The following is an 11,298-nucleotide window of genomic DNA, read 5'->3' on the forward strand; positions in this document are numbered from 1 at the left end:
AAGCAGGGGGTTTCCTTCTCCTCCTCTTCTTGTCAGGACACTCATCAGGGGGCTCCACCTTTGAGCTCACCAAACCCCAGTACCATCCCACGGGAGTTCGGGCTACAGCATGTGAACTTGGGGAGGCACAAACACGCGGTCCATAACAACTAGGAAGGGAACAGAGGTGGCGCTCGCACCCTGACTAGGGAAGGCTCCGCCCAGCCCAGTCTCCTAGATGCCGGGAAGCCAGCGTTTACGGTGGGGTAGAGCCTACCTCTCTGTTCCTGAGCTTCTCCTTAGGAGGTGGCTGATCCTCAGCCCTGCTGCATCCGGGGTCCTGCCATAGCTGACCTCCAAGCCAGGAGGACCCAGAAGAGGCTGGGCTGAGCCATTCGGATCCTGTGTTCCAGGGTGAGGTTAAGAGACCCGTGGGCCAGCCCTGGGCAGGAGCAGTGCCTGACCCCCACAGAGCTCCAGCCACAGCTGAGCAGGCAGGGGCAATTTCCTAATATCACGCATCGTCCCCAGCCCGAACATGCCCCTCTGGCCTCCCTTTCCTTTCTGGCAACTGCTGTCCCCTGGGCAGTGCCAGAAGCGAAGGGCCTCTGCACGCCTCCTTGACTGACCCCTTCAGTCTCTGCACAGCCTATAGGCAGGAGGGAGGTCAAGGAATGTTGCTGAGGGTAAGAGGAACCAAGGTTTAGGGAGGTGTGGGCCGGGGGGATCAAGACCCGTGACGGTGCCTGGGCCCTGGCAGGGCAGAGAGGGCAGCAGGAACAGTGGGGGAATGGACACGGGAAGAGGCCGGAGACAAGAGCTCGGAGGCAGCTGGGCAGAAAGGCCGGAACCGCTGTTTTGGTTTGGGTGAGTGAGTTATTCAGGGGGGAGAGGTTTTTATTTTTTTTAAAGGCTGGTTCTGTAGCCTAGTGGTTAAGAGCTGGATTCCACGTGAACTACCGCAATGAAAATCCCAGCCCTAGTGACTTGAAAAATATGCAGGGCACATGTGTGTGCATGCCAGAAATCCCGACAGCATGGAGCAGTGGAGAAGGGACTGCAGTGTGACCACACCCCACCCAGGGGGTGCTTCCTCCCTCTCCCTCTCTCCTTCTATCTCTGCTGAGTGTGTGTGTCCTCTGGCAATAAAACAACTATTAATAAGAAGCAAATGAAAACAGCGGGAAGTTGGGGGACTGTAGTTTCCTTCAGCTGCCCCTCATCTAACTATGCATAGGGCCTGGGCACACGTGGGTCTCCTGTTCTTCCAGCTGCACCGGATTCGGACCAGTGGCCACGAGGAACTTTCAGGAGGTACATTGGTCAAAGGTGACAAAAATTAGTAGTGATGTGTTTTGTGTTCCAGAAAAAACTCCAATTAGCACATCAAAGCTTTCAAAGATTCATGTCTGAGATTTCACAGACGCTGATGCTTAGGATGAAAATGAGGTGAGGAGTCTAATGTAAAGCCACTCAGGAGCGAACAGGATGCGTGCGGGCGGTAGTGGGTGTGTTAAACACGCGCAGGTGGAGAGTGAGTGAGACGCCGCTCGGGAGACGCTGATTCGGAAGATGCATGTGAACCAGACACCACAGAACCCATCTTGGCTTTTTTCAAAAATTTGCTACTCCCTTGACAAGAGAGACACAGAGACAAAGAGACGGCACCTCCAACAAGATCTTAGTGCTGCAACTGCTCCCAGCCTCGGCCAGCCCGGATTGCGGGCACATGTGTGCCCAGTGTGTGCAGGGAGGTCTCTGGGTGACACCCGGAAACTTCCCATGTGAGTCAGTCTCGCAGAGCACCACTTCTGTTCTGCTTTGTTTTTGTTATGTTTTAGAGAGATTTTTGCTATAGGGTACGTGTGCTTACTGGAGAGACAGACAGGAAGTGAGAAATCACCCCCCTCCCCGGGGGGGTGGCCATGCTGCAATCTTGTCTCCTACGTTTTCCTCTTGGGGTTTTAGGCATGCACGCACACACGCCCTGCGTGAGGTTTTTAAGCCACCGCAGTTGACTATGTGGGAGTCCGACAACGTAACCATTATGCCATCTGCTGGTCCCGCAGGCACCTCGTTTCACTGCTGTGCCCTGCCTGACCCCCACAGAGCTCGTTCTGCGCCAAACGAAGGCTTTCCCCCTCTACACGCCAGTGGGCTCTGCAGCTGCGGGACCTGGGGGCTCTAAGCGCTGCAGCAGCCCGGGCGGTGTCGGTGGCACAGCGGTCCCCGGGGTCCTGAGAGCCCTACGTGCTGCCCACCCTGACTTGCCTTAAACCAACCTCAGCGAGGCTGCACATCTCGAGAGTGTGCATGGAGCGTGTGCGAGCACGCGTCCAGGGTGAGGGTGCACGGCACCTATGCCCCTCAGGGGGCTAAGAGCCACTCCCACAAGGTTCCGGCGATGCTGTTTATCTGACACGTGGCCACTTGTGTCTGCGAATCCACGTGCCATGGTCACGAGGAACCCACACCCTCCTCGGAGGTGGCCGGCAGAGCTGGTGCACGTGATGAGGGCTGGCAGGTGTCCGGGGCCTCCCTGTGTTAAGGAGACCCTCTCAGACCCACCTGCTGGCTGTGCCAGGTGGAGCTGCCTATCCCCCAAGCTGCAACCAGACCAACAGCGGCACCCGCAGTTCCTCCCTGCAGCCCCGTCCGGCCTGTCCCCACTGCAGCGAGTCCCATCAACCACCTCCTGATTCAGAGAGGCCCTGGGTCCTGCTGAGGCAGCAGCCTCGAGCACGCCCCGCCTCACCTTCTTGTTGCACTCACTGAGGTCCACTGAGGCTCCTCCCCGAGGACACAGCCCATTTGTTCCCGGGCTGTCCCTTGAAGCCCCTCCAAGCACAGACCAAGCCCTCCTCACGCGACGAGGCCCACGGAGTCGCTGTCCGTGCCCTGGCTCCATCCTCCACCTAGTGAGTATTTACAGAGCCCCCCTTGTCCCCTAGGGCCGGGGAGACAGAGGTGCAGCAACTCGGCCGGGAGGACTATGGGCCAGGTGGTCACAGCACGATGAAGTGCCAGGCAGAGGTCTGCTCAGTTTGCAGTGGGCCTCCGGGGACTCGCAGCCAAGTCCCACCGTGGGGGCTCTCTGATGCCCCAAACTTGGCATACACCACAGGTGCTCAGGTCACGTGTATGCTATTTCTCCTGCAGCCGCCCTCCAGCTCTGCAGTGGCCACGTCGAGTCCCCGCGGGGTGGGAAGCAATGTCCACAGAGCTGTCACCACAACCAAAGGACCTCTAGTCTCTGGCTCCCCTGCCACTGCAGATTCTGTCTCAAATGTCCTTGGGAAAGCTGGGGACATGGGAGAGGCACTCTTCACTGCCCCATCTGCCATCCTGCCCGCACCTCGAAGTGGTCTGTCAGACAGCTGCAGCCCTTCCCTGACCTGTCGTTCCCTGCTGCGTCCTCCCACCCTGCCCGCCTGCCCACCTCACAGCCGAACTCTGGATCTCTACTCTAGGCGACCCGGCAACCTGGCCCTTCAGTTCCTGGAACCCACACTGCTCTCCTGGGCCAGAGAGACTCTTCTCAATTATGGCGGAAGGTGCTCACTGGCATCGTTAGGGCAGAAAAACGCCCAAGCCTGGTCCTTGTGACGAGGCGAATAAAGCGTCATGCCACAGCCCTGCCGGTGACTCTTACAGTGCTCAGAACAGGCCCAGCCTGGCGGCGAGTCAGGAACAAGTGGTACTGAGTGCTGGAAGCCACATGGCTGACCGTGGGTTCAGGTCCCTGGTTGGCTTGAAAAACCCCGGGGGGTTTTATGGGAGAGGCACTCTTCACTGCCCCATCTGCCATCCTGCCCGCACCTCGAAGTGGTCTGTCAGACAGCTGCAGCCCTTCCCTGACCTGTCGTTCCCTGCTGCGTCCTCCCACCCTGCCCGCCTGCCCACCTCACAGCCGAACTCTGGATCTCTACTCTAGGCGACCCGGCAACCTGGCCCTTCAGTTCCTGGAACCCACACTGCTCTCCTGGGCCAGAGAGACTCTTCTCAATTATGGCGGAAGGTGCTCACTGGCATCGTTAGGGCAGAAAAACGCCCAAGCCTGGTCCTTGTGACGAGGCGAATAAAGCGTCATGCCACAGCCCTGCCGGTGACTCTTACAGTGCTCAGAACAGGCCCAGCCTGGCGGCGAGTCAGGAACAAGTGGTACTGAGTGCTGGAAGCCACATGGCTGACCGTGGGTTCAGGTCCCTGGTTGGCTTGAAAACACACGGGGTGTTTTCATTCTGGGGTGCCCAGAGTCTGGGGGCCTGGGGAAAGGGACCGTGGCCTGACAAGACACTGTCGAAGGTGCCGATTTCTCCTCCTATAAACACATGCACTTTCTATCGTGAACACGACAAATATACAAAAACAAAAAGAGCTTAGAACACAACCCAAAGGGCTGCCCTGTCCCCTCTGCGTCTGCTCCTCTCTGCTCCTCCCGTCCCTCTCCTCGCCTGCTGTGCTGTCTGCAGGGAGGGGCTCTGCCTCAGTTTCCCCTCCTCAGTTGTGCTGAGGCCTCTCTTTAGGGCTCTACAGCGAGGGCTGAAGGACAGGCTTTCTCACAGCCCCTCTCCCAGAGCCAAGGATCATTGAGCGCTTCCGGCAGGCCCTGGGATTTCGGGCCCACTGTGCGTGTGCCCAGAGCACAGAGCAGCCGAACCTGCAGAGCCCAGAACCTGACTGTCCCAGAGTGTCTGCCTCACCCCTCGCACTTGCTCCTGGGACTGGGCCACTACTTCAGTGCCTGGGTGCACAGCCGTCTCCTCAGCCTTCAGGCCCCCAGCCAGCACACCCGCGGCGCACAGGTCTCCTCTGGGCAGCCCAGGCCTGCCTTCTCCTTCCGGTCCCCCAACTCCCTGAGCAGCGTGAGAGGCCACGTGTCCCACTGCTGTAACAGGAGAGCTAGAGTCGGCAGGACAGCTCCTCAGAGGTGTCCCGCAGGGTGGGGAGCAGTGTCCACAGAGCTGTCCCCACAACCAAAGGCACAGGCCCTGAGCACCTGGAGAAGGTTGGGCAACGCGTTCAAGGTACCCAGTCCTCGCATTGGAGGGTTCTTGTGGACACGTTTAGTGCTCAGCCCTCTAGCTAGTGAGCCTGCCAATTCTCTCCCCATGGTAAAGTGAACTTTTATGCTGGAAAGGGTCGTGATAGCTAAGTTTTCATGATATGGACCATCTCACGGGGCACTCGGGGCAATCTATTGGTCATCACTGTCCTGTCCCATCCCCTCAGTTTTCAGAGGAAGACATAGAGGCTCAGAGAGGTTAACTAACTGATCCAAGGTCACACAGCTGGCAAGTAGTGGGGGCAGGATTCAAACCCAGGAAGCCTGGCTCTGGCAAAGTGGTTAAGAGCATTTCTTTCCTTCTTTAAAGATGTGTGTTTGTTTAAATTGCCAGAGGGCACGTGTGCTAAACAGAGAGAGGAGAGGAAGAAGACATCTTTCTAGTGAGGTGTGATCATGCCACAATCCCATCCCCTCCATTTCTCCATCCTGTCAGGATTTGGGGCACACACACGTACTTGGTGTGTTGCTATTATTATTTTAATTTGCTGGAGGATGCTTGAACTTCCCAGAGAGAAAGAGAAAGAAAGAGGGAAATACAGAAAGCACCCCCTACACCCCCCCAAGGGGGATAGTCACAGTGCAATCCCTTCTCCTCCACTTCTCCCTCCTTTTGGAATTTTGGGCATGTACCTGCCATGTCTTCCCACTACCAGGTCTAGGTCTCGAACCGCTGTCAGCCACGTGGGATCCAGCTGCCTCTACCACCACACTACCTCGGCATTTTTCAAGCCACCTGGACTGTTATTTGAGCCACAAGGTTGACCACATGGGATCCAGCTTCTTCAATCACTGGACTTCAACCGGCCAGCCCAGAGCATGGCTTTTGAACTGTTTCTCACCACCCTTAATTGCAGACATTCCAACTTAAAGCAAACAGCCTCTTCTGAAACAAAACAAAACAAAAGACAGCCTTAAGCTGTGCTAGGGGCCAGAGAGGAGCAAAGGTCGGAGGTGGCCCAGCCTGCAGTCAGAGGAGGGCTCTGGCCTTCCATAGCAGGTGCCTGTTAGGTGGCCTGGAGGCTGGGCCCTGCCCTGGCTGCATGAGGTGTGGCGGGGAACTGATGCGGTGAGGAGGCCAAGGCCAGGGAAGAGCACACAAGGGTCACTGGCCTAGAGGGACCCGATGCTCCTCTTTGTCAAAAGACCCTGGCCATCTTCCCACGCTGTGTCATTTGGGTGACTTCTGTGGCATTTCTCCCAGAGTTAGTAGCCAGCCGTAACAATGCTTTTCCAAGTGGCAAAGCTAAAAGCCCAGGTGGGCCTGGTTAGCTTAACCGAGCGTCACGACAGCTTCATTTCGACCCCGAGCTTGTCGCTGGCTGTCAGAGCCAAGGATCTCAAGGTGGCTGACTGCAAGCGACTTCGCTCTTCACTCAGAGCCAGTTCCAAAGAGTCCGGAAGATGGGAGAAAGTGGCAGCCACCCGCCTGCTCTCTCAAGCACCAGACAAGATCGTCCATGTGCAGATGCTCTTTGTAGTCCAGAAACAAAGAACTTCGAAATCGTTTTGAGTTCAAAGCCAACTTCCTAAGAAGGAACTCGGCAGAAAAAGCTTTCCTTTAAGGCTCAGGAATCCACCAAGGAATGTTTTTCTCTCTCGGGTGAGAACAGGACGTGTCTATAATGGACACAGCCTCGCGGACGGATTACGAGAGCGTCAGGAGGAGTACAGCCTGTCTTCCAGGGTTTGCAAAGTCAAAGCTCTTGGATGGTTTCGCCCATTGCTGGGCTTTGTGGGCCTCTGGGCTCGGGAATGCTGAGTACATCGGTGATGAGTGGGAGATCTTTCCTATTTCCTCATTTGGGTAGTAAAGGGGTGGGACAGCTGAGCTGAAAGGGGAGCCTGAGCCGGGAGCAGGCTTTGCCCTTGAATCTGCTGACACAGGGCGAGCACATAGAGACCTTGGTGCCGGGCCACGTGACGTGTGCGCTAGAGTCGGCCTGCAGGGGTTCACGGCTGCGGGGGACTGAGCGGTGCCCTCAGCAGTGTTGACCGGGTTGCTGTGTGTGTGGCTGGAGCAATGCTCCCCAGACAAGTCACTTGGGCCAACCCTGCTGCTTCAGGAAGGGACTTGGGACCAAGGGCCGCAGGCCCAGCTGCCTCCCTCCTGTCCCTGCCTTAGAGGTTTCCAAACTTCTCAATCCTTTTGTTGTTGTTGTGTTTAAATTTTGCCAGAGGATGCGTGCAGAGACAGAAAGGGAAATAGAGAGGTAGAGGGCAAGTGGGAAATTACCACCCCCCATGGGGCATGGTCATGCTGCCATTTTTCTCCATCATTCCCTCCTTTTAGGATTTGGGGCATGAATGCACATGTGCCCAGCATGATTTCTTATTTATTTATTTAGAGAGAATTCTTGCACTCCCCAGAGAGACAGAGAACGAGCAATCACCCTCCAGGGGATGGCCTCGGTGCAATCTCTTCTCCTCCATCTCCTCTCGGGATCTTGGGCACACACGCACATGTGCCTGGTGTGAGTTTTAAGCTGCCGGGTCCGAGACTCAAACCACAATCAACTACATGGGAGTCCAGTGATATAACCATATAGCCATATATATAACCATATAACCATTACGCCATTTGTTGATTCCAGCACCCAGCATGCTTTTCAACCTTTCAGGTCCAGGATTCAAACTGGAGTTGTCCATGTGGGGTCCAGCTCCCTTAGCTATCAGGTCACTGGGCCAGCCTTGCTCAACTCTTTAGTGGGCACTGCCCAAGTTGCTTAACCTTTTGGAGAGCCTGTTTTGAAGGGCATGGCCCTGGCAGGGGACATACTAGATAAGAAATTAGTGCCTTGTTTTTAAACTCATAAAAGACTTGGACAACTGACCATCAGAACTTCCTGCTATGGGAGACCCCAGAGCTGGTGCACAGGGCTCCCACCAGCTAGGCTGGAGACTGTGAACACTCGTCAGCATCGGATGGTCATTTGTGTCAGCCTGTATTCAGCCCTGACAAAACTGAGCCCGAGAAGGCCGTGGAAGGGGCGTCTGCCTGATCGCGCAGCTGTCACACGGGCTCTGCCAGAACCATGACCTGCGAAGACCACCTTGACCTGGTGCAGGGCTGCTTCTGCGAAGACATCTGCCCTGGGCCTCCCCGCCCTGCACGGGACTGATGCCGCCCTTGCTATCAATCCCGGCGGCCAAGGACAAGTGCCCTCAAACAGTTGATGTAAGCCTCGCCCTTTTCCTGGAGGAAACCCTTGCCGCCCCTTCTTTCTCTGACTGTGGGTGCAGCTCACGATGAGAGGCGTCTTGCCTGACAGGGCCTTGCCATGCCTCGATCCTCCCCCAGCCCTCCAGCCAGCCGAGATCACAGGTGCACCCGTGGGTGCGCCCAGCACGTCCAGGTCGGCCCAGGATGCAAACCCTGGGCCTTGCCATGTGGTCCCGGTAGCAGTGGCACTCAGCCCCACACCATCACGTTTACTTTGTGAGACACGGAGCCATCCCATCGGCCCTTCGCCTCCTCCTGCGAAATAGTTAACACGTGCTCTAAAATTCTCTAATGATGCTCAGCTCCAGCGCCACCTTCTCCATGCAGGCCTCCTACCATCCCTTTGATGGTCCCCGTACCCTTATCTGAGCAGGTTGATTTCCTCTACCCCAAAGGGAAGGCGAGTTGAGGTAGAAAGCTCAAAGGATGGTGGGGCCCAGGCTCCCAGACGCGAGACCTTTAATCACCTGCCTGCGCTATTTTCCCAACAGATGTACTGAAGGGGTGGCCTAGGCTGGGTCCCTCTTTACTGCTCAGACCCAGAGGAAGACTGGATCTCCCAAGGCCCAGGCTGCCCTGCCCCCACAGCTACCTGAAGGTGCCACAGGGTGGGGTGAAGGCTCTGAGAAGAGACGACCCTGGGCCCCGGATGCACCCTGGCTCAGCTCGGCCATGAGCCCTCTCAACTCCGTGACCTGATAATCCTCCCTGGAGTGAGTGGTGTCCTGTGCTCTCTCGGGGAGGGGGCTTCTGGCCGGCACGAGGGTGGAGCACATCACTGCTGTCTGCTCTGCCAGCCTGAAGGCCACCGTCACCCTGTCTGCCCCCAACCCTACTGCAAAACCTTGCATGGACAAGGTGCTCTGCACTGATCTGGTGAAGGGATGGGGTGATTTCCACTGGGGTGACTCTAGGGGTCAAGGATGGGGAAAGGACCCCGTCCTGGGAGACGGACTGTCTGCCTCAGGGCTCGCCAGCTCCTTGGGATCTCCAGTGGCGCACGTGTCCCCGAGCGAAGCCAGCAGGGCTGTGGTCAGAGCTGGCCGCCCCACATGGTTGGGGCTGGCTTGTCCCCCCAGTGAGGGCTGTCCTGGCTGAGGCGAGTTTCCCACAGGAAAAGCGACACTCTCAAAGCAATTGTCTCCCTCCATCTCTGGCTGCTGGGCCGGAAGCTGAGTGCCAAATTTAGCTGCCCTTGGCATCACACTCTGGCCTTCTGGGGGCTCTGGGAGGGGCTGGGGGCTGCGAGCAGGTTTGAGGGAGGTGGCCGACTATCAACCTCCACGAACAGAAGCTCAAGACCCAGAGGAGACAGTGGTGTCTACATTCCCAAAGTGAAGCAGCACCAAGGGTGCCCGAGATGTGGGCAGGAGTGAACAGAAGGGGCACGTCTGGGCGGGGGCCAAAGAGAGGGGAGGGGACGAGGGAGCAGGCTGCGGGACATGCCCTGTGCATTTGAGCAGTGGCCTCGCTGCATCGAGATGGCCGTATTCCCTAAAGGCAAAAAGATGTGGCTGATCAGAACGTGCCGGAATGTCCAGAGTGCAGGCGTCGCCAGTCCCAGGTCCCTGTAGCTGGCGACTATGTGACACTTTCTGTGTTAAGAGAGCCAGTAAGAACCTGCCACCAACTTTAAGTCAAGAGAGTCAATAAGAACCTGCCACCGTCCCGTGCAAGAGAACTGTGCCCCAGACAGATGAATCACGCCGAGCTTTGGCTTGATGCCAGTTGGGCACACAAGTCCAGAAAGTTCTAAGGGGTGGGGGCCTTTTGTCCTGTCCTGTCCTAGCAGGAGGGGCTGATGGGAGGGGGCCATCACTTCTGTTCCCCAGGAGTGCTTCCTGCCCTGGAGACCCGAGCCGTAGCACACAGGAACCAGAAGCGTCCCCGTTCAGAAATGCTGTGATTATCAGGGCGGCTGTGGGTGTGTACCTGTCAGCCCAGGGCCCCACTCTTACAGGGTCCCCTCGCTTCGTTTACCTGCATGGTTGCTGCTGCCGGTCTGGAACCTGTAGGAGCTCTTCACTAGGGGCCTGCATCACTGGGCCACGCTACACTGGGTCTGTGAACTGTGTCACTTCTCCGGTTTACCACCTCCCAGGCCCCACAGCCGCGACGGGAGAGGGCCTGGCAGGAATCGTTACCCTGACTCACAGATGGTAAAGCTGAGTCCCAGGAGGGGAGTGGTGAGGCCAAGACTAGTCGGGACCTTGGGGTGAAGTCGTGCCTGGGGGGTGCTGGTCACCGACCGCCCCAGCAGTAACCTCTACTCTCTCTCTCTCTCTCTCTTGCTTCATATTGTTTCGTTAAATACCAAAACCATCTGCTCACCTGCCAGCGTGGAGCTCCTGGGGTTGGGCCTCCTCGACAGTTCTCCCTCTCCTGTCCTCTGTTCGGCGCAGGGGCCTCGGGGCAGGCCGGTGTGTCCCCAGCTAAACCCACAGACTTCCACTCTGTCCCGAGAGCCCACGGCCAAAGGCTTCATCCTGTCTGGGCTAACCTCCCTGGGAAGTGTTCCTGACCTTCAGACTCGCCTGGCGCACAGCTGGCCCCGTGCCCGTGCTGATCACTTCCTGGCTGGGTGTTTACCTCCCTGGCCTGCGGGCCCAGCTAGTGGTGGCTGCACACCTGGCCAGAGGTTGTGAGGAGGGACGGTACCACTCAAGGTGAGAGATGGGAATGGCTTCGGTGCAAGGTGACATGATTGCCCCACCCAAAGGGCCCTGGTACATGTGACCCACCTGTCCCCACAGCAACCAGGCACTGCATGGCACTCAAACTCGAGATTCGGGAAAGGCCTTGGGGTCCTGTGGGGTTCTCTTCATTCTTGCACGCGCCATCCGGGCTCAGCATCATCGCCTCCAGGCAGGGGCGCCCCCGGCTTTGGGAGGAGTCCTGCTCCATCTTCCTCCTCCTTGTCACTATTGCCAATATTTCCTTCTGTGCTGCACTGACTGCATGCCGACCCTGGGCAGGCGTGTTACACAATCCCTCCGCATCATCCCATATCAGCCCTGTGAGCGGGGGCCAT

At 57.4% G+C, this 11,298-nt stretch overlaps 1 protein-coding gene across 1 annotated transcript in view; it reads right to left on the reverse strand.

The window, feature by feature from the left end:
• The window catches only part of NGEF (neuronal guanine nucleotide exchange factor), a 130,430-nt gene extending 119,664 nt beyond the window's left edge, over positions 1-10,766 (reverse strand). The window contains exon 1 of the mRNA XM_014585265.2: positions 10,599-10,766. Within this exon, the coding sequence (XP_014440751.2) occupies positions 10,599-10,752 (154 nt within the window). The 5' untranslated portion in view covers positions 10,753-10,766. The remainder of the gene's footprint in view (positions 1-10,598) is intronic.
• Positions 10,767-11,298: the final 532 nt, after the last annotated feature.

The sequence above is a fragment of the Tupaia chinensis genome, unplaced genomic scaffold, assembly GCF_000334495.1.
Source record: "Tupaia chinensis unplaced genomic scaffold, TupChi_1.0 Scaffold149383_1, whole genome shotgun sequence".
NCBI classification, from domain to species: domain Eukaryota; kingdom Metazoa; phylum Chordata; class Mammalia; order Scandentia; family Tupaiidae; genus Tupaia; species Tupaia belangeri.